General features: G+C 34.9%; 1 protein-coding gene across 1 annotated transcript in view; it reads right to left on the minus strand.

The window, feature by feature from the left end:
• Window positions 1–24,334, minus strand: part of SYT14 (synaptotagmin 14) — a 79,421-nt gene that overhangs the window by 25,550 nt on the left and 29,537 nt on the right. Inside the window, exon 4 of the mRNA XM_041477268.1 lies at window positions 21,073–21,291. Within this exon, the coding sequence (XP_041333202.1) occupies window positions 21,073–21,291 (219 nt within the window). The remainder of the gene's footprint in view (window positions 1–21,072; window positions 21,292–24,334) is intronic.

The following is a 24,334-nucleotide window of genomic DNA, read 5'->3' on the forward strand; positions in this document are numbered from 1 at the left end:
TATCATGTTGACTGAATTACCCCACATTACAGGGAGTATAAATACAAACACTGAATATTGAATGAAACCTCAGGCCTCTGCTTCCTTTAAAATTAAAAGCTTACATGCATTTTTGTGAGGACAAAACTCAAATTATTTCACAGAACAATAAATTACTTAGCCATTATTCTATTTTTTTTCCAAAAGAGTTATGGCATGAGTCATGCTTAATGAAAAAAGGGGAATATAGGAGCGGTATGCGATCATTGTGGACAACAGAAAAAAAATTCTTTGTTTTTGCATTTGCGTTCCTCTTGCATTTGCCACATTTTAGACTTCTAGTCACAGCTGAACTATCTTCTACATTAGACAATTCACCGTAAACAAGAGAAAGTATAGTATTTGTTTGACTGGGGTTTTTTTCCCAGTAATAGATAACTCTGTTTCCTAGTATTTAGAAAATTCCATACACTATGAGCTTACGCCCAGACCTATGGAAATCAAAACAGCATTGCTGTCATTTACACCTGATGTTACGTGAAGCTTTTAACACTGCATTTTCCTCACCCTCTCAAGCTAATGCTACTGGTCATTCATGCAATAAAAAAAGGTTCACTTTCGCTTTTTAAATAAAAGTAATTCAAAATGATAGAATTATCTTTATGTCCAGTCCTTAAAACTTCAATTTTCTCCCACAGGAAAGGTCTAAGACCAACTGAAACACACATAGTATTTTTTTTTTTATTGTGTCTGTTTACATCTTGAACCTGTAGAATTACAGCTGTGTTTTGTTTCCCTAAAAGAGAAATTTATTCCTCGCTCTCTGTACTTACTAAAGCACTTCTTATTTTTAAGAATTTATGGTCTGTTTTACAGAGAAATACAGAAAAGCCCAGCACTAGTGAAAAAAAATATTTTTCCAAAATTAGTGCAATTTATAATATTTTAACTACAAATACATTATTAAAAGCATTATCGTGAACTAGCTGTCAAAGACATTCTTTTGTTTCCTTCCCAAATATTTTGGTCGCCTTTCAATGAAAATTATACAATGCCATGTATTGAATTAATTTGTTTTCAATTTAAGTATCATTCTCTGGTTCCTTATACAGCATTGATATTAATGGGAATAGGAAGGAGTTCTGCTACCTGGTTCTGTATTTCTACTTTTCAGTCGTCCAGAATACATCTAAATAATGCTTAAATAGAATACATCTAAATAACGCTAAAATCTAATGGTTCAACATTTTTAATCTTTTATTGACATGAATGTCAACACATCAAGCTCCAGAATACTTTTTTTTTTTTTTTTTTACTTTTAAAACCTCTTGTTTTCTGAGACCCCTTCCAGCTCTAAAGCTTTTTGAAAGCTGTGATCTTTAAGAAGTGAAATTGTTTGCTTTCCCTTCCATAAACAGATTTCCTTAGGTAAAGCATATGTATGAAGTATGCCCATTCAGGTACAAAAATGTATTTTCCTTTCCATTTAGATGCTGGTTACACTTTTACTATTTTTATAAGCAAACAACTTTCCTTTACTTTTCAGATTACTATGTTGGCTGACGTAATAAATGAACAGGTATTCCTATGCACCTCTGCTCACTGTTTTTTCCAAGTTATCAAAATTGTTAGAAAAATATCACTTCCAAAAAGGTAATAAGCTAAATTAATTCACAGAATCTTCCTTTTATTTATTCTTCCCTCTTTTAAAATACGCTAGAAGTCCTGCTTGCTGAGGATGATTGACAACCAGCTTTGAAATCTTAGGAGTATCTTGGTGACAAGGAAATGCCTTTTATCGTCTCTGTGAAAATTCTCCCAAATTCGGCTCTCTCACCAGCATTTATGCATGCTTTAGGGAAATCTAGAGCTTAACAGCTAAAAGCTTTGAAACTCCCTCCACTATAAAGCATCCCAGGCCCCTGAGAATCCCAGTTTCTCACCAGTTTGTGCACAGCAGCACCTCCCTCATACCTCTAAACAGCAGGAGCAGGATGTGGGCTTAGGAAATATTTTCCTGTCATTCCTATACTTCTTTTGAGTACAGTTATCACCTTAAATTAAAGCCCAAATTCCAGTCCAGTTTAATTCTACTACAGCTGTAGTATTAAGCACAGAAGTTGAGCAGCAATGAAGTGCTGAAAAGGTGAAAAAGATCCCAGAGGTCTAAAATCAATTCCCAGTGAAGTATTGTAACACACAGCTAATATTCCTGTAATGTTCCTGCTCTCACTCTGTTCAGCCTCAAATGAGGAAACAAAGCATGATTAGAAAGCAAGATTAATATGTTGTGTGGATAATTTTCTTGTGGAGCATTTTAATGTTTTTGCGTCTAATTTCAGGCACATTTGGTTTTATATTTGACAAAAATAAAAAAATACAAAGTTTTCTAAGTGACAAACAACTCCCCTTTCAAGATCTTAATTCATTTACTGATATACACGTGTTCAGCAGTATATACAATACTTACAGAACTTAACTATGAGAATTCCATCACTCTTTATTCCACACTTTTATTTTATTTTAAAAGTCAAATAAACCTACTCTCTTATTGAGAACTCCTTCTGCAACTTAAAATGCAGTAACTTCATGGTTTCTTAAAAAAACCTTTACCCAGGTAGCTGTATTTTGCAACTGAAAAAAAAAATAGGCATAAAATTCCCTACCATTTAAGCTTCCTATTTATTATTAATAAATAGAAACAGGTGAAAATTAACCATAAAAGATACTTTGCATCAAGAATTGCTTACAGAATAGGAACAGAAAGCTTGATTCCTCTGCCTGATTATGCATGAACCATTTCAGCAGGGCACGAGTTAAATTTTCTGCCCATCTACTTCAGCTAGCTATATGATCACAATTTGGCTATCTCATAGCTGTTAACACAGATATAAATGAAATATATATTACGGTGGATTATGGTAGTATTATAATAGTAGAAGTTAGCAGGTTTGGCATTTTACAGATGGAGAACTGAAGTATAGGGTGAAAATGAGATAAAGATTGCTGTGAATCTAGCTCAGAAGTGCTCCTCATCACAGAAAGCTTTCAGAGAACCGTGGAACAGAAAAACAGAAACCAAGTATTTTACAATTACTCTAGCCACTTGTGTTGGGTTTTGAGGGTTTGGTTTTGTTTGTTTGTTTTTTAAATTTTTATTTATTTATACTTCAGGCTTTAAAATTATTATTAATCTAAAATTCACTTGAAATGGATACCACCACCAAAATGAAAATTTCCCATAAATATAACACCATCAAGATGAAAACCCCCCATATATATACCCCCACAGAATTTTTCAATATCATCAGCTTTGCAGAAGAAGAGAAAGAACACAAAATAAAAAATAAAACATGCGGGTGGGAAAAAAGGTACAGGGAATAAGGAAAAAAAAAAGGCAAAAGGAGAAAGTAGTGCAATGATTCAGGGAAAAAAAAAAAAGTGGTTTGTTGTCAAATAAACAAAGAAAAGAAATAAAGGGAGAGAAGTTTAGTAGATCTGCATAGAAAATGAGAAAGTGGAAAGACCGAAATAAAGAATAGACAAGATTCAAGCAGAAATGAAAAATTACAAACAGGTAAAATAACAAAGCAAAAATGACAGAGGAAGAAAGGTAGAGGAATGGGAAAATAAAACAACATATGACATGCAAAAAAGTAGTTCAGATCTGAGAAAAAAGCAATGTCAACAGAGCAAAGAGATAAAAGAGAAAACAGTGATGTCTGATGGGTGGAAATATCCATATTTGCAGGTGAAAATCTGCACGACCTAGAGAACACAGCTAGTTACAGTCTAGGAGAGGCAAGACATAAAATTAGCATTTATTTTTGCATTTATATTTTATATTTATTGTTATTTTTCCTTTAGGTGGGAACACATTGGTAATTATTTATTCAGATCCTAGAATTACAAAAGACCTTGATTTCTCTTATCTATTCAGGCACTTTCTCTCCTTCTCTCCCTGACACACTGGCTCAGTGACTTGCTCCAGTAAAATGGACTGCCTTCCCTGCAGTATATTAAAGTATTTCTGGTAAAAGCATTCTAGAACAATTAGATTTTTTGTTTTGTTTTGAAACAGCTCTCATAACTTTACCAAACAAAAAGGCAGCTAGAACCCAGAAAAAAAATCTACTATGATCTCAGTTTGCAGGAGTGCCTAACAGGTCAACTACAGAAGAAAATTGTCTGTGTAGGGTCAAGAACTCCCTTAAAATTTTTCAGATATTAGTGTCAATAGAACGTTTACTTAGGAATGGTTCTGGTATCATTTACAGAGCCAACTCTACAGAAAAAGAAAGGAAAAATAGACACTGTGAAATCACAGGAAATGGATATGCTTCGAGACCAAGGTATCTTTCCTTCACACACCCAGTAAGAGGGCTAAGAATTCACAGAAAAGGCACAGATTAACCAGCAGGGAGCATGTCAGTCTGTTCTGCTCACTCCAGCAAGGTCTCAAACAAGTTTCTCCAGGCATAAAGAAACACAATTATTCAAAACTAAATTTCTTGCACTTCTTTGCGGCACTTCTGAGACCTCCCACTGTCACAGACGAGCTGTTTTCTAGGCTCACATATAATGTACGATGTAGGTGTTGCTATGTTTCCATAGTTGTCATACAATTCACAAAATAGGTAACTTTCTGCATTTTGACAAGACTAAATGAGTATTAGTCTGGCTGGTAAAGATATTTTCATTCACCCACAGCACCAGCCATAAGAGCTAAGCAAGAGCTTATGAGGATGAGAAAAAAGTGGCCAAGCTGCATAAGGGCTCCTAAGACCTGGAGCACGATGCTTCAGCCCACAGCAAACAGCAGGAGAGGAACTGCTCTTCCATGTCATCCACCCAAACAAACAGCACTGAACAATCCAGGAACAATCATTCTCAACACACTGAACTTCCCAAAACACTATCTGGAAAATCACGTTGTCATGGTCCTATACTCACAATAATAAAGCTACTAGCCACTGGCACAGAGTGAAAATATGCCTATCCATCACAAGGCTTTCTGATAAGACCTTTCTTACACTAGAAAAAATTTATATATCTAATTTTAAATTACTGTTTGGTGCTGCTTGCCAAGTAAGAGACTTAAAGGTGGTGCAGAGCAGTTAATTAGTAATCAAAGACTGACAGCTACAGCTGCAAAATGTTTGTATGATAATTTCAAAATTGAAAATTATTTATTTCACTCTACATGAAATTAGTGCACGCTCATTAGAAAGTCAGTGATTATTCTGAAACTACAAGAACATTTTGGTAGCTGTGCTACAGCAGCAGAAATATACAACACATGTCTCCAGGCCAGTTACCATCACACCCTTCCTCGTAATTTGGTGTCAGTGAAGTTTTTAGATCTTAGCCTTACAGTTGAAAACATTCAGCGGAATGATGTTTAACATGGTTCACAATTAGAACGTTACTGCATCCTGCATTAAATACACATGACCTTCCAGTGTAGCACTTCCATTGTTACAAACAAACACACAAACAAAACCATCAACCAGCCAAAAAAAAAAAAAAACACCACAATAAACCAAACAAAACAAAACAAAAAAAAACCCAAAAAAAAACCCCACAAAACCCAGCAGTACCAGCATGAAATAAAACCCCCAAACCCAATTTCAAAGAAATAAATAATACAAGGAGCAAAAGAGATCCAGAATACTTTGCTAACTGGTGCCATTCTACTATATTATCATTGCAAAATTTATTTCAGCAAAATGAAAATGTGAAGACATATACTTTTCCATTAAAAGCATATTAAAAATATACACACATAAATATAAACACACACATATATTTAAACACACATATATACATACACACACACACACCCCCACATGGTCATGTACCAGCAACCAGAACCATTTAAGGGTTATGAAATATTAAATATAATTAAGATTACAGTGAGGAAGTAATGTGCATGATGTTAGACATGCTCATGTTAGACAGCAAATATTGACCTTTGAAATTTAACAACTGAAAAGAGCCTTAATTTGCTTGTTATTCCAACTTTAATAATAAGTAAGATAGCTTAGATAGCAAAAAGAAAAAAATACCCAAACCACAACCCCACAGCATTTGCCATCACTTTGCATTAACATTTTGACCAGTCAACAATTCAGCAGTGATGAAATGTGCAGTTTGATTCAAAGTAAGACAAGGCTATTTAAATAACTCAAAATAAGAAATGGTTATTGAAACATTAGAATTTTGATAAGCGATCACAGCTGCACTAGAATTAGTTTCTATAGCAACAGAGGAAATAATGTGGAGAATTGCACTGCAATACAAGATGGATTCCTTACAAACACTGATGTTCAAATAGAAAACTTCAAAATTATTCACTGTGTTAAAATGTTTTTATTAAAACGATTTTTCATATATCCTATGTCTTGTACTTCATATATTGCCTATTTTTGTTCTCTGGTATTCCATTCTAGTCTATCCATTCAGGTTTTCACACTTTTTCCCAATGCCTACCTTCCTATTTTAAAATTAATTAAAGTGACTTATTCTGAAAAATACTGGATCTTTAACCTCAAATTAATCTTCGTTTTCAATTACTTGTTTGTTATCCCTACACAGAAGCACACATTACATTTATTTTTCAAGCAGAGCCCTTGTGAGACAGCAGAGAATGCCTTGCACATACTATTCATAAGATGCATCACAGCCATGAGAATTAACATCACTATGATTAACATCACTATGGAACTTCAGAAACTTACAGTCATGTGAGACTTGCAGGAGCTTTTATCAGTGTGCACTCTCATGTCCTAAGCATGATTAAGAAACCATTGCAAACCTATTAGTATTCATGGACTGAATACCCATAAGATGGTAAGATAAAGGTTTTCATCTGAGCCCATCTTTTAGATTTCAAGTGTTGCTCATTTCTAACACCAAGAGTTGTTTCATTGCATCATCCCCAATTCCAGCTATTTTTGGCAACTAATTAAAAGCATATGCCTGAACCTTTTATGTATTTTGCCCTTATAATGAGACCTATTACTCTGGCTTATTCCATCCTTTTGAGTTCCAAAGTATCTTTCGAGTTACCATGGATACAAGTGATATGCTTTCTCCCACAACTGCTTTGTGTGCCTTATCGAACACCAGAAAACTGGCACAGTAGGAATCTAAGCCATCTATACAGGATGAATATCTAACCCCTTCAAGTGTTTGCCTTCCTCTTCCCACCCCCACCTCCCCCCCAACCCCAAAAAAAGAAAAAAAAAAAGCCATATAATACCATTTGTAATGAAGTAAACAATCGGGGTTGGTTTTTTTTCTGTCTGAAATCCAGGACTTTTGCTCAAAAAAAAAAACAAAAGGAAAAAAAAGGTACAGACATAAATTAATTTAATCTGACCAACACTGAAACAGGTGGAAATGAAATGGGAATACATGATCATTTTGAGTTTGCTGCTTATTTTGAGTTGACAGAGTTAAGTGTTTCTACATCAATACATCCACAGAAGATGTAAAACACGGCAAATCTCAATGAGCATTTCTGAAAGGAGTTGCAGAAACACTGCATGCAACTCTGAGATTATGCATAAACTAGAGTAAATAGAACTCCCCTAAACTCCCTCTTTATACCAATATCTTATGGACATTTTCAAATGCAGATTGCTTTCCAACAAGCTGGGAATAATTTGTACTTATTCAGTGTAGAAGAGGGCAGTTAAACAGATTTTTCCCATTATGTTTTTTGTATTCTGACCTCTTCTTAAAAACAAAAGACTCTCACTGAGACAGCAAAATTTACACAGTATTCAAAAACCAAGTGCTGATAGCATAATCTGAATTTGTGTGAAAAGTACAGGGGAATAACCAGAAGGAAAAACAAATTATTGTAATACAAACTTGACTCAGACTCAGAACTGTCTCCCAACTTTCAATGCATTAAGTCATTTGAAAGACAACAACTGCATAAATGTGTGTCATGGGGGCAACTAAGAGCAAGAAAGACAGTGAAGACTGAGTAGACAAATGCTGCTCTTGCCTCTTTTCCTCAGTTATCTAAACTTCTCTAAGTATTACAACAAAAGTATTACACTCAATACACTCTCTAAGTATTACACTCTCTAAGTATTACACTCAACAACAAAAAAAACCACCATACTTGGCTTCTTCACATCCACAGGCTCAACCTTGCTTTAAAATACAGAGAATTTGAAGTATAATTTCTGAGCCAGAGACACTGATGCATAAACCCCAGGCTCTTACCCTTGCTCGTATTATGAAACAACTGTATCATTTTGCAAGTTTTCCACAAGTCTTCCATAAAGTTCTTTACTTTATGAAGCAAAGAAACACTAAATATTTTCATTTTTCTAACAGTAAAATGTCAATGTCAATGTAGGCTAGACTTATATTTCCCTGTATTTCCTTCAACCTTAAATTTAACTTCTAACTGTCTCAAACTTCCTTTTGGGGACAAAAAAAATCCACATAATGTTCTTACATTGAACTTTCAACTAGAATTAAATATCTTTTTTTGTTTGTTTGTTTGTTTGTTTTTTTGGGGTTTTTTTGTGCCCTGAAAATTTCTTTTAAAAGAAAAAAGGTAGAAAAGCTAGAGAACAAGGATAAGGAACTCAAAAGTGACTGCTACATTGCGGCATTTATGCTAAGTTGTATGTGCTACCAAAATATTACAGTTCTGCAGTTTTATGTCAGTACCACTTACACACTTACAGAAAAAAAAAAAAAAAAAAAAGCATCTGGAACAGTGGAGATATTTACAGAATGGCTCAGTTCTCAAGCTATTACACTCACTGATACACATGCTATTATTTCTCCTCTGTATAATATTCTCCTGGATTATCTTCACTGGGCACAAAAACACACAAGAGATTCCCTCGGTCCTCTCTGAGAAGAGTTAAAGCGCAAAGTAGTCTTTTTTTGAGAAATAACTACTATTGTTACTATCTCTCTAAAGTTCTCCCTTTTCAAAATATTGAAGTTCTCTGGAAATTGCTACAGTAGTTCTCTGAACTTCTGTGGCCAACAGATTGCCTTTAACACTTATGGCAACTACTGTTGCTATTTCAAAAGATTTTCTTCTTCTGAAGTGCCTTCTCTTGAGAGGAAAGAAATGGCACCAGGACAAGCAAATGATTGGGAACAGTGCTTCTTATTGCCAGTGAAGGGAATTTTGCTCTGAAAACAGTCAAGAGAGCAGCTATTCTCAAATAGCAGGATGATGAGTTTCTCTGAAGGAGAGCATTAGATGCCCGCCTCTTAATAGATGAACTATTCCTCAGTTAAGAGGGAAAATGACCATCAACACCAAGCATCTTTTCAAACTTTACCAGTGTTACCCAAGAATTAATTATCTGCTGGCCACATTTTTGTGTGGGTATAAAATTCATGAACTAAGAGTTGAGAAGAAAATAAAAAAATATATCAGAGTAGTATAATCAATGTCATTAACAACAACAGCTTTTAAGTCATACATACACTTGCAAATTTTCATGGGATTATTGCCATATTAAGACATAAGTAAATTAAAATTGTAAAGTCCAAGGAAAAGACATCATTATTCTCTCTCATTCTTATAACCTAAAAATAGTTCCATTCTGGCATTATGTACAGCATTTAACAAAGCCAAATACAAAGGATTCCAAGAAAAATAGTTTTGAGAAGGTAGGTAAAAATTAATGCAAATTTAGACCAGTTTTCTGGTTTGTATCAATCAGATGTTGTATTGATCACATCAGAAAATAATTGCAGTGGGATTTTTTAAAATTTTCATTTAATTCATCAAATTGCCACAAATGCTACAGATGCAACAGAAACACTTGGAAACATAATAAATCTTTATAAAATGTAACATAGATGACATTGTACTTTTCACTCCGGAGTAGTGGGTTTTTTCTATTAAAATGCACAGGAAGAACTTGGGCAAAATTCTAAAATACTATTTTTAAATCTTACTAGCACAGTGCTGAGGATTTAAGAGCAAAGTTCAGAAGCCATTATTTCTGCTACCTAACTACTGACTGAGCAGAACACAGGGATAATCAATCAAACAACTGATCAGATACAACCATGAAGAGAAAGCCACAGAAAGTTTGAGCAAAATCAAACAGCATTACAAATCATATCTTCCTAGAAAATGTGAAGAAATTAGCCTGATCCCTAGAGCAAATCTTGACCAATTTAAACCAGAACAGACAAAACCCCTCTTTTTTGGCCAAAGGCCACAGTGTTGGGCCTGGCCTTTTGGTTGTGAGTGTTTTCTGATACAGATGTCAATGCTTTGCAGCAGCCAACAGCAATCGTGTCACCGTTCAAATCACACACATCAGCTGTATTTGTTCAGGCTGAGCAGTTTCAAAGGAAAGAAAGTCACACCTGAAGTCAGCCTCTTGAAGACATGATCCTTTTGTAGTTTCATTCTCCAAGATTTGGATTTTTCAGATACACATGCTCTTATCAGCTCTATTTTTAACCTGCTGCTCATATAGGATACTTAAAATTCTGAACATGTTTACATTATCCATCCAGCAGGCTAATGGAACTGCATACCAGACAGTCATGCATAATTCAAATCAATATCCTCAGGCTTGCAACTCTTAAGTCAAAGCTGCCTTTAAATAAGCTGGGTGTGACTTTAACATGAATAAAATGTATCTAATTTTTAACCTTTATATGGCAAATTGATATATTTGCAAAGGAATGTGATAAAACTTCTTTAAAAATTAAAACAATTAGGAAATCACAATAATTGAAAATATTTTACAAAATACTTTTAAGGACAAAAATTAAGAATGGTTCAACAAGACTGAAACCAAAGGTCAAAATGGAGAGTTAGGTCATTAGTATTTTTTTTTTCAAGCAAATTGTACAGATATATACACAAAAGCACATGCTGTTGAACTACTAAGTGGTGAGAAGGTGAATGCAGCAAGATTTCCTATTTACAGATTTAAAGATCAGCTTTAATTGAATTGGGCATAGGTGAGACCACAAAGAAAATCTTATACCCAGTTAACCAAGTCTGCTAGCTTCTCTCAAAGGACCAGAATCAGAATTTCCATAATTATTTTCCCTTAAAGGTTTCCTGTGTGCTTTCATGAGACCATGATTCCTTCATAGCAGATAATCTCCAGTTGCACTGAAATGAGCAGAAGCATGGCAATGACATTAGCTAAGGATCCATTTCCAGCTTGTAAATACAGTGGAGGAAAGGTAATTGCAAAAAACCAATCCCACCCCCAAAAAACCAAAAGCTTGACCCAAACTAAAAGGACACAAAGCAATAAAGTTACTTCAAGTTGTATAACATATCATGCTTACCCTTTCCCCAAGGAAAATATTCTAACAAATCCAAAAATTTAGGATAACTTCATAAGGCATGTGTTCCAAATAGCAAATAAGAACTCATTTTGCAAGAAAACAAATTACAGATCTTTGCCTCCACAGAAGCTACAGACACAATTTTATATTGTTTACTCAGATACAATATAGTCTCCAATAATATTCTCAAAGTAGCTATGAAAATAGTTATCCTAACAATAAAATACATGTTATCAGATTAAAATGATAATACTGTTCAACTTGTATAAGGACAAAATATTCATTAAACCATTCCAAGAGAATACTTACAAGATAGTTGTAGCATGTCTATGAAACTTATACATATGCATAAGGAAAATAATCTACATTAGGTAACAAAACAGAAAAACAGTTCAGTTACAAAAAAACCCTAATGTATTTTTACTAAAGGGAAGGTTAAAATGTTATGTGCTCAGAATATAAACAAACAGTCCTAATGGTAACCTCTCCTTAACCTACAGAGAAAGACAAACTTTAGTTTCAGACTAGAGTTAAAGAGTTTTTCTTACTGTAAAGTAAGAAAAATGCTCCATTTATCCACAGCTGCTATGAAGGAAGAACTGGTCAGCCATTCTTTTGTAATATTCTTATGTAAAGTTCAAGATCAGGTTGGATGGGGCTTTGGTCAACCTGATCTAGTGGTTGGAATCCCTGCCATGGCAGGGGTTTGGAACTAGATGATCTTTACGGTCCCTTCCAACTCAAAACATTCTATTATTCCATTCTATGAATGCTGTTCTAGTTTTTACTTCTCATATTTTCCTAAACCGCTCTATTGTGCTAATTAAGCAGCATGACTATTCTCAGGAGGTAAGTAGAGTACTGGGTAAAATTCCTTTTCCCAATGTACCTAATAATGTCTACACAGAGATTTCCAGTCTACTATTCAATCTTGTTTCTTAGTCATTCCTTCCATGATAGAGCCATGAGCCCTCAGAATCAGCAAAAACACTTGGTTCATCACGGAAATGATCTTTACAGCTGATATAGTACTATCTGTTGTGTTTATATCACAGAACAGTTCTACATTTTACAAATGTAGAGCATCTATTTTAAATATAAACTATTCCAGTCACTTTTTCAGTCTGCAAACTTTTCCAAGTTAATGATCTTATACATTCCAGATTCAAATAGATAAGAGAGGTATTAAAAGAGTAAGTTTACAATAAAATGAAAACTTTCCTGTTATCATTAATGCATGATTTACATCACTTCAGAGATATCATATTGCTAGGGGTGACTTTCTTCAAAGCCTTCACATCAATGCAAGGGTATTTCTTCAAAGAATTCAAGATGCTGGCAGGAGGAACCTAATTTGAGAGATTGCTTTGCTCACTTGCACACATCATGAGAAAAGGCCCGTTCCCATTGGAAGACAGTTTTTCCTCCTCTTTGAAGTTGGTCAGAATTTTTTTCTATGGAAAATCTTGTCATCATCCCTAACTCTAAGTTTTGTTACTAGGTTTCTTCTCTCAGCAGTAGATGATATGCATACTCAAATAGCATCTTTTTCTCCCCAGCATCTCTGCTGCTCATCACAGGGTAAACCCATGATTTCAGAATTACCCAAATTCATGCTATCAAGCATTTTCATGTGCTTCCTTTGGTTGAAAAGACTGTGCACAACTTTGATACTACCTATCTGGCTTTTAAACTCACAAGTTCTCAATGTAAATCCATTCTATTCTAAATAGAATGTGTGTTTCAACTCAGACACAGATCTCCTCTGCATTTCAATCCCTGTTTATGTCTTGCCTCCTCCATAAGATTCCTCAAGAAAATTCCATGAGTAATACTGAATTGCACATATACTTTCTACCCCCATCTGTGAATTCAGCCTATTCCAGGACTCAAGAATTTGTAAGCATTATGCATGTCTGCTATCCATACACGTAAAGAAGCTAACCTCAACATGATCATAGCCCAATTGCTTACAAGAAAAGGCCCTTTCTATCAGGAACTTCTCCCAAGACAAGGGTTATACTTTCTTGGGAAGGAAAAAAACATATGAATTCTGTAAAACTGAATAAAAGATAGAGCAAGAGTTAATCTTTAAATCACCTTAGTCTCTGCAACGCTCAGTTGAGTATATTTTGTGGAAACACGCATCGTAATTTCAAGCACTTAAGAGAACTGTCTTCCACTATTACAGAAGAACAATAGAGGTCTGTCATAATGCACTAGGAAGCTACTTTGGAACTCAGAAAAATCCCACTAAATCCCAAGCAAAAACCTGGCTTAAGAAAAAACACAAGAAAACCCAAACCCACGGCACCACAGACACTAAGTAGAAAGCACTGCAAATCAGGTTAGACACTATTCTGCATGTCCTTGAATTTAAAAAGTATCTTTTTTACAAAACTATCCTTAAATATTCCCTTGATATAGCAATGGATTCAACAGCCACACTCCCTAGAAGCTTCAAAATCACAAGATACTGTCATTCTCCAAATTCTAAGGGCTGGGAGCCAATGAAGATTTGTTTCAATTAACCAGAGGTGGCAAACACACATGATCAGGAACCAGAACTTTGTATAATTAGTATTGCATCACCGCACTCTCCTGTACACTACAGGAAGATTCTTAATTACTCCTAGAATAAAAAATGTCAGGGGTAGATGCCCATATAATAGAAAAACAAGAATAAGGAAGCTAGACCAATTAAAGAAATACTGTAACTAAAAAATCCCCCAGAATATCCAAAAAGTATATCAATAACATGAATTGATGGTACACAATTACTATCAGATAAGATACAAGAGTATGAATACCAGGAGTATTCACAGGTGCAACAAGATTCAGCTTTCAAAATACCCTCTGAAGCATTTAGAAATGCTGCTCTGAAGGTGTCTTAAGACTTAAATCTCTTCACTAAAGACCCTTTCAAAGTACCTTGGATGTACTATTTGAAACCCTAAGCCTATCCGAAGTTGCAGGACAAAAAGAGTATTTACTTCCAAAAGGTGTTACACCAGAGAAATCTCACAGGTAATCTCATAAAGACACCTAAGAAAAAAGTGGGTGGCCACCTTTTTCCTAAATACTCTTTTCACTGAACTTATTTATCTCTTTAAAGCCCATTAGAGCAAAAAGAAGACAAATAACTATTTTATGACTGAGTATTCAACTGAGCTATCAGGCCTCCAGTGTGAACACCAGTACACAATTCTTTTCCATGGCAGACATATTTTTTTCCTGTAATTCTTAGTGTCTGAAGTTTACATAGAGACCAATTTTGAGAGAACTTTGTGGCCTTATTTTGCTGAAGACAATACAGCCATACAGAGGCCCTCACCCTATAGTTTCCAACAGTAAGTTTTCATTCACACTTGGCTTGAAAAGAGATCTACTTACATGCAATGACAGAATCTAAACTGCAAAACACTGTTATCATGGAATTCACTGAGTGATCCATTGCTCCTCTCTCAGCCTGTCCAAAGGCTTCCACCTCAGCTTGGTAAGCCTGAAGTAGGATCCTGCTTCACAGAATGTGTTTACTAATGAAAAATGGCCAGGCTGCTTAAACAGACTGGGGAGATTCACCTCTATACCACTTCTGAGATGCTTGAGAAAGAGCTTTTAGTGTTTACACTGGAAAGATACTATGAGGAGATCTCTATATATACTTTAAGTAATTCAGTGAGGAGACTTTTCCTGAGACACGAAAACTAACAAGAGAGAAAAAAAAAAGGCAAAAAGCTGCATAAAGAATTAGATCCAAGAGATTCCAGAAGAACAGTCGCCTTCACGTGCAAAGATTGACACAGAGGAACACGGCAAACATATGTCCACAGACACATCAACATAAAGTGCCGAAAGCCTAGAGAAGAATAGAAGGGGAGAAGATAAACTACAAAAATAACCATATTCTACCTTCACAATATGGAAAAGATGGATAAAATCCAGTAGCATATGCCTGCTAGAGCAGCAGATTCTCATTTAAGAGAACTTATGTTTTCTCGCTGCCGTCTTTTAGTGCTTCCATATGTTTCAAAAAAACCTTGTGAAATGTAAGGCACTTGGGCCAATCTCAGAAATAACATGTCTTCAGCCAGGGGGCTTTACCAATTGAGAAGTTAGAAAAAGATTTTAAAACAGGCTGGAGATGGAACCTGTAGTTGTACTGAACTGGTAAACTACAGCTAAATAAAGTATTTCTAAGTTTGCTAAATAAGCAAGTGAGCTTACCCCTTTTTCCTTCACGATGTGACTTATTTTGCCTCAAAATGGGATCAATTCTCCTTGCTAGCTCCTAATCAGGAATTTTGCACAGCTGTTAAAGAGGTAATGCTTTAAGTACATCACAAATTAAGTATGAAAAAACCCAAACGGTTTTCTTCTCCTCTTCTACCCTTCTCAGGGGATTCAGAGAATCTTGATTTCAGAAACAAAGACCCATCAATGGTTTTTGACATCTGCCTGTAAAACTGTGATTTCAATATATTTCAAAATATATTCAATAGGATATACTGAAACGTAATTTCAATTTAAAAAATTTTTAAAACTTCAATTTTTAGGAATTTAGGCGACACTTTCCTTAGAGAAAATATATTGCCTATGACACTTATGGAGATACTAAAACCAGAACAACTTGTCAGTATAATGCTTGACTTTTCAAAGTTGAGGAAGCAGCCACTACTGGAGACAAAGAGGCCAATTCAATATAATACAGTATGTCTTTTTGAAATTCAAGTTATTAAGAAGGTATGGTCCATTTAAAATCTCAATATAGATACTAAAAAATATTTCTTTCATGAAATACAAAGATTGCCAATTTTAATGCCAATTTTAAATATAAAATTTTTACACTTCCTTATCCCTTAGTTTCCTATTTCAACTCATAAACTGTTTGTTAGCAGAAATATCTTATGGCGTTGTTTTTCCTTGCTTCAATCCCCCCGCCCCTATTTTTTATTCTTTATTTTCTGAAATAAATGTGCAAATATTACAGTCTATATTAATCCCCTCTCCCAAAATACTACAAATAGTTGGAGCACATAAAGACAATACTACATATTCAACACTGAAATGGTAGGAAATAATATAAGAAGTAGGATACACATTATAAAAACTTAAAAGGAAGTTTTGTCAGGAAAACAGGAAAAAGAGGTCACTCCAGCAAGTATCCATACTTTACTGGATAATATTAGAAAATAAAAAAATAACATTATTGGCAAAATTTAGATTTCAAATTTCAAGCTGACCCTGGAACTTTGGACATAAGCACAGAGATTGAGCCACACATCCTGTAGTCACACAGGTTTCTCTTTTCTTAGATTAAAAACTTTTGGTCTTTTGTGCAAGAGTTGAAAATTTCAGATGTAAACATCTGCACCATTTTGCTTTTAATGTTGACATTTCTCATCAACTTGATTTTGTATTGAATTAGGTTTTCCTTTAGTGATACTCTGGAATTAAGCCTGTCCCTGAAGAGTTCACTGCAAAAGTTTTATATTTACAATGGCTTACAGTCTATAGAGATACTTGCATCCAAGCACAGTAGTAATTTATTTTTCATTTTGTGTATCTATATGTAAAACATGTAAAAATCTAAATGCATCAAATGTGCAATACAAATATATCAATTATGTCAGACGCTGGCCAAAAGCAGGTATTTGTAAATGAAATTTAAACCCCTGAATTGCAGAGAATTACCAAAAGTGCTACTAGAACATTCCATCATGAAAATACACAACAAAGCCTGCAGAGCATATAGCTTTCTTCATTTCAGTATTAAAAACATTACACAAAATGCCATGTGAGTTCGATACAAATATGCTGAAAAGAAAGATTAATATGGCCATCTAGAGGAGAAAAGAATGCTATGAAAACATACAACACAATTTTTCAGCCTTCAGAATATGATGCTTTTAGAGGCATGCAGCCAGAAAAAAGACATAATAGTCTGTAATAAACTAATTACAGAATTTATAACAAGCAAACCTTAAAATAATACATTCAGATATTTTGGTGGTCTGAATGATGCAAACATATTAATATTAAACATGTTTTTAGCAAGACAAGCAAAACATACAGGGTGTATTAATAAAGACAAGATTATGTTCTTGTCTCTGTTAAATTTTGTGTATGCAGAGTCAAGTACACACACATCTAAACAAACGCATTTAAAAAGACAAGTTCAGAGTAAACAGTTATCAGTAAAACTGTTTATTGACTCCTTTAAAAACACACAGCTCACTACTGTGAAATAGAACATGTGAGAGAGATTAGCTGCTGAAGAGAAAATTCAGCAAAGAAATCCAAAATTTCCTGAAAACTAGGAATCATTTTCATCACTCATACTACTCTATCTTTGATGGAATTCATAGAGTCATGGAATCATGGAATGGTTTGTCTTGGAAGGGGCCTTACAGACTACCTCATTCCAACCTCTCTGCCCTGGACAGGGACACTTTCCACTAGAGCAGGTTGCTCAGAAATCCATCCAACCTGGCCTGGAACACTGCTAGAGATGCAGCATCCACAGCTTCTCTGGGCAATCTGTTCCAGTGTCTTGCTACCCTCACAGAAAAGAAATTTTTTCTTAATATCTAATCTAAATCTGCTCTCTCTGAGCAGATCTTCCAGACCTCCTTAAAACCACTCCCCCTTGTCCTTGTTCTTAATGATCAGGGGCTGCTTTACTGGCAACGAGCAGGAGGAAAACAGAGGTGAGACAAAAATTAATTCTGTCCTCTCATCACTTCACTTTAACACTATCAAGTGTTATATGCTCAACATATGGACTGATCAGTGCCTTACGATGGAAGCACAGCCAAAATGTTAAAGACTTAGAAGTAGAAATGATAAAGCACATATGAGAAAAAAGAAGCACACAAAGTCAAATGCACTGACAATTTTTTCTCATATTAAACCAAGTACATAGGAACACACTGCTTGTTCCACAGAAGAGTCAAGAAATGGTTTGATCATCTGTCTTCACACTTCTTATAAAAATAATTCAATACCCATAAAAGCCAAGTATTTTTTTAAAAAATCAGCATTCTTATGGCATCAAGTCTTCTACAGATTTTTTTTTTGCAAGTTTAAGGAACAGTAAAGCTTTGCATTTTTAAAAATCACACTGAAACATCTGGAATGCTGATGCTTCCCTCTTGGAATCAGATTTTTAATGTCTTCTGTTAAGTGAACTGCTTCTCTGAACACAAATGAACAGCTTGGTAGTAATAATCTCTCCTTTATTTCTGATTGCAGGCCTTCTTCATGAAGTTTTCACCTCTCTCCATCAAGTTTCTATGTTGGGCAGCTTTTCCCTCTGTAATGCCATCACATAAGGCATACACTGTCTCTTTCTCTATTCTAAAACATTTTTATCATTGTGCAAAGATTCTTTGAAGTAATTTAGGAAGAACATAAAAAGTACTGGCACTAATTATTCCAGCATGCCACCTTCAGGTCACTGAGAAGTGAAAAATGTTAAGTAGTTAATCTGCTGCCATGTCCAAAACTTTTTTTTAATAGGATTGAACATAATTTTGTTGAGAATAATGGATTAATAAAATGAGACAAACTCCTGACTCTAATTTGCATGCATTTTGCCAAACATACGGTGTAAAATCATTGCAGGCTGTCAAAAAAATAACACTGTTTATTCTCCATTCCTTGTAAAATGTGGGAAGGGAATGCTCTCATAAGTAGCAGCAAAAGCAAAATACTGACAATATTAAAATTTTTGTGCAAGTAAAAGTATGTGGTTAAAAAAAATCTAAGTTTTTAAGTTAGAATGTTTTGATAGCTTTTGTTTTAGAAGGTTTTTGCTTCCAAACACTGAATGTTCTTTCATTACAATAAATTTTAAAATGGCATTTATATCCAGCCTGCTTCCAGAATGGAGAGAGCATAGAAAAGGAATAGCACCTGGTGACAGATATATTTAGCAACAGAAGAATAGCAAAAAATGAGGAGGAGGTAACAACTGTAACTTTCTGGATGCAATATTTGGACTTCCCAAAAAGGTTCTTTTGTCTTATATTGTAATCCTGATACGGATTTACAGATACCACTTTGTATCAGTAAATACAAATTCTGATGAATTAAAAGGATTGTAAGGAACACAATCATAAAAATTTAAAAAAAAATTGATAAAGGCTAACACAACGTCTTTGAAGCTTAAATCCTATAGGGGCAAAGTAAAAAGCTCAGATGAACTCAGGGCTTTTCACTGAGAAGAAGAACTAGATTGGATAAAAAAATCAGAGCAATTACAAAATAAAAAGAGGAATGTGATATAACTATGGCTATTTCAACAACTAGCCTCAGTAGTCTGCAGAAAGAGAAATACCTTATTCAAGATATCTGAAAGAAGTCTTCCTATGTAATTCTTGTATAATTAATATCTGGTATTATTTGCTAATCATTTTTCCATCTCCTGTTAATATACATCATCATTCTTTCCCAACAGGGAAAAAAGCCATAAAAAAGCCTTTCATATTCCCTCCACCAATACTGTTGAGAGATCTCAGTCGATTTCAAAACCAAACATACTTTTACTATCCATATTCCTTCTCCATCACAGTGCTCAAGGATCAGTTTTTACCACCTGACCTCACCTCTGCATCTCCTTCACTATTTGCTGGAACTCAGACTACCTGCCTTCCTACAATTTAACAGCAAAGGAAAGAAAGGAATTTTCTGATGATCAACAGAGAATCCTTTTACTCTGCAACTTACTTGAAATATGGCTTTCATGTCCTTCAGGTCTTAGCTCGGAATCATGAATGACCATATACTAACTTCAAATTTCAACAGCAAACAGACTTTTACATAATTTAATTATATCAAATTGTAGAAACTGTAAACTTTTTCAAGCCCTTCTGGATGGTATAGAACATTTAAGGTGAAATATCTTTTAATTACATATATCCACTTTTTATTAGAAAATATCAAACGCTAAGAAACTTTTACATTTTACCATACTAAAGGAAGACAAAAAATACCTTACTATAATATAGTACCTGTATCAGAATGAGACTTTTACCTAACTCCAAGAAAAGTTCACTTTTCATGCTTGAAACTGGCTATGGACACAGTTCTCACACAATTATTTTCAAATACAAAAAGCATATTGATAAAATATTGACAGCAGAATTCTCAGCCTCTACATCAAGCTGTCATCCCAACTTAAAATCAAGAAATATATAGCATGTAAGAAAACATCCACTGTTTAAATCCAACTTTTAGCACCATGGAAAAATACATTAATCTAATCGTTCTAGTAATTTCTTCGTGTCATTTCAAGAGAAGATACAGAACATTCCAGCAATGCACACTGCAATGACCATATGCACTGTAGCCAATAACCAATTCCATTTACTTTGCTGTTAGAACAGCTTATCAATACAGAAATAACATCTTCTTTGTATTTATAATACCACAAATTCAGCAAGAGTTACCATGTTTCCTTCCTAAATCAAAACAGCTTAAATTGCCCCAAAAATTAAATGAATAATGATAAAATTAAATGAAACTTAATGTAGCAAGATATTGTATCATTTGTAGCTTCTCTGGAAGAATGTATAAAAGTGTGTGCTTTTTTTTTTTTTTTTTTTTTTTTTTTTTTTTTTTTTGAGCATGCACTAATATAAGAGGTGTCTGGATATTTCTTGCAGACATTGACTATTTGCTAGTCAAGCTGCTCTCATCTTGGACTTACTTATCCAGAACACATTTCTGAAATTTGGAATAAAAGGAAGGCTTTTAAATCGCTCTTACCTTCATCTATTGAGGCTTCACTACTGTATCCATCATATTCTGCAGACAGGGGACTATATTTTTGTCTGGTTTCCCATATATAGTTTTTTTGCTGTCTGCCATCCACCACTGGCAGCCTGGAACTCTGGGTTCTAGACAAGGCCTCATGATATTTACCAAGTGCTTCATCTTCACTCTCAGATGATGAACCATGCTGGTCTTTACTCATATAAGAATTGTCTGTTTGAATAAAATAAAGCAAATCGACTACAGCTCAAAATAGAATACAAGAAAATAACCATAAGAGGTTATCATTGAAGATATTTAAGCCATTTCAATTAAAATTTCTGTAATATTTTAAAAATACCTTGTTGTAATTACAAGCATTGTGATGTTGTAATTGCTGAGAGCTGTTCTCACTTTCTAGAAGACTTCAAAGATCATTAAACCCCAGAAAACCACACTAACACTTATTCAACAGAAAACAGATCAATTCATGTAAGGTGGCACACAGACATTCTTGAAGTAAAAGTAAATCCAACACTGCTGCAATATTACATTTGGATACCTTACGCACCAAGCAAGCAGCTCCTGATCCTACATTCCCAGCTGATATTTGCTGTGAGCATGTAGCATAGCATAGAAATGAAACTGATTTATAAAAAGAAGCCTACAACAAAATCATCTTTAGGATAGTTATGCCAGTAGTGTTTAAACTCACAATAACAAATGGGAAAATGCAAGTGAAAGATGTTTGCATGCACAATTTTATTTCACTTACAATAAACAGCTCCTTGTTCAATAACTGAAATTAATGCAGATTTTTACTGCAGACATCTGGCAACAGCAAAAATTACATGGGAAGAAAAAATCTATCTAGTTAATTCTTTTATAGCAGTTCTGTAGTGCCTACTCCTGTGGCCAACGTTTTCCAACTACATCTCAAGCATAACTTCCTCCCACAAATCAAAGATTAGCTGTGTTTTTATTTCTGTAAAGGGAAGATTTCCTCCTCCCTTCTTCCAAAGTTCAAATTTAACATGCCCTGCAGAGGTTCTGTAGATCTCAGACTCGAATAGGCAATGAGAGTTCATGTAAGCTCAGAAGTCAGCATTACCTCTACTCTGAGAGCAAACCTATGGTATATGATTTGCCAGTGCATTTCCATTACCAGCAGAGCTTTGAGATGCCCATAATGCTGTTTCTCAGCTCCTAAATCTGGGGGAATGTTGTCTAACATGCTATCCAGCCACACTCAACTGCTTCTCCCCTCCCTGTTTTTATGCGCTCAGCTCCAGATCTGCATTTCCACTCCCTAAGTGTCTGTCTTCATGCCCAGTCAGTCTCACTCCTCTGGCTGGGTATTCCTGCTAAAAGAGAGATTCAGCTTATTCAAAAGTCAGCCAGTTAAAATTAAATTAACTCCATGTATGCCAGCCACCTAGATCTCTTTTACAGTCAAGTGTTTGACTCTTAGTACTACAGAGGTCCGTCCTTCCTACTTTTAGGAATCACTTCCCATAGAGGTCTTTTGCTCCCTGGTACTCATACAGAAAAACCTCTGCTGCAAGTTTAGGTATGAAATCTTTTGGAAATCTTTTGGAAAGTTAAATTCAAGTAGAATTCTATGCCAAGTTCCTGTCTCCCAGCCCCATACTCCAAGTTCTTGCTCCAAGCTCCCACTTTTGGTTTCTTACGGTGATTTCCTCTATTCTCTTGGGCTATTCAATCCCAATGTCTTTACTTGCACCTAACCAACTACTCATGTATCCTTGGTCTTTCACCTTTACTCTCTGCACCTTCATATGAAGTTATCAGTTCTCTCTATAGCTGTCACCCTTCGTAGTTTAAATCCCAATCTACCATGTGCATTGGGTCCTATTTGTTCAGGAAGTTTCTGTCCTCACATAGAATGTATTTATTCTCAATTCTTCTGTTCAAACTCTCAGAGCCCATCAGTAACCACAAGTATCAAAGGCAGGGTAAGACCTGCTCTGCTCTTCAATCCCTACAATGAAGCATATGAGTGCAAATGGGATGGTCAGTGAATTTAACAAGCAAAGTATAAGAAGTGTTTACCATGTCTTTTCAAAAAGCAAACTTTCCAAAAATTTACAACTTTGTCAAACTTAGGTGTTTTTTCATAGAAGACCATGGGCATCTCTGACATGGGAGAAGTGCTCTCCCACATCTCAAGCACATATTCCAATACACAAAGGTGTCACAGCATCTTTGTAAAGCTGAGGTGAAATCTATTTTTTTTTTTTGCAAAAATATCCAGCATGTTTTTTCGCATAACCTATTTTTTGGAAACAGTTAAAGATTTTAAACTGTAATTTAGGAAGAAACCAAAACAATAGGATCTCAGACAGAAAGAATGCCTAATTTCCTCAAAATTCTTCCAAATTTGGCACACAATTTATAAAATTCGTAATAAGATCTTGAAATAGTAATAAGATCTTGAAATAGAAATTGTCAGAAAACCTTATCTGGATGTGGGGCTACCAGCTCTACACATAATGTGTACAACAACTTATTTTACTAATTATAGGAAATATGGTGCCTTAAAAGGCTTCTAAGGAGCAAATTGGATCTTTCAACTCTAGCAGAGATGGTACTTCCCATTTATGGATGGCTATAAAGCAAGTTCAATTTCAGTGATCATTTACTGAAAATATCACACCAAGCAGGATCTGTTCTGGCTAACACCTTCACTGCAAGAGGCTGCCCAGAAAAAGGAGTCTCAAAGTGTTTTGCTGTAACACAGAGTAAAATTTTGTATTTCATATAGCCCTGCAGGGGTTGAAACCTGCCACACTGAAACTTCTACAGATTCCCACAACTGTAATTAAAGCAGAGCATACCAGGCCTAAAGTACAGTGCCAGACATGAGTATTAGGTGCCTCCTTTAACATTACAAGAAATGTATTCACAAATATGAAATCAGGTTCATTAATCAGCCTGCATAAAGAATGGAATAGTATAAAACATGGCAGCAACATGTTTGCAAGAAGAGTTGAAAGTTATGTCTCTAATAATACACTGACTTTTGCAAGCATACAGAAGTTCTCAGTGATAGCAGTTTTTTATTTTTTCCCCAGTTCCTATTATAAAAGAATGAGAATGCATACCATTATTAGAAGTCATGAAGCAAGACCTCTTCAGAGGACTTAAAAACCTCCTCAAAATTTAAACATAAGCTATCCATGCAAAGCCTTTTTTTTTAATTACAAAGCAGATCAGTTTCAGTTTCTCAGAAAAACATAACTTCCGGTACATTAAG

Source organism: Pyrgilauda ruficollis, unplaced genomic scaffold (assembly GCF_017590135.1).
Source record: "Pyrgilauda ruficollis isolate IOZ18807 unplaced genomic scaffold, ASM1759013v1 scaffold4, whole genome shotgun sequence".
Lineage (NCBI taxonomy): Eukaryota > Metazoa > Chordata > Aves > Passeriformes > Passeridae > Pyrgilauda > Pyrgilauda ruficollis.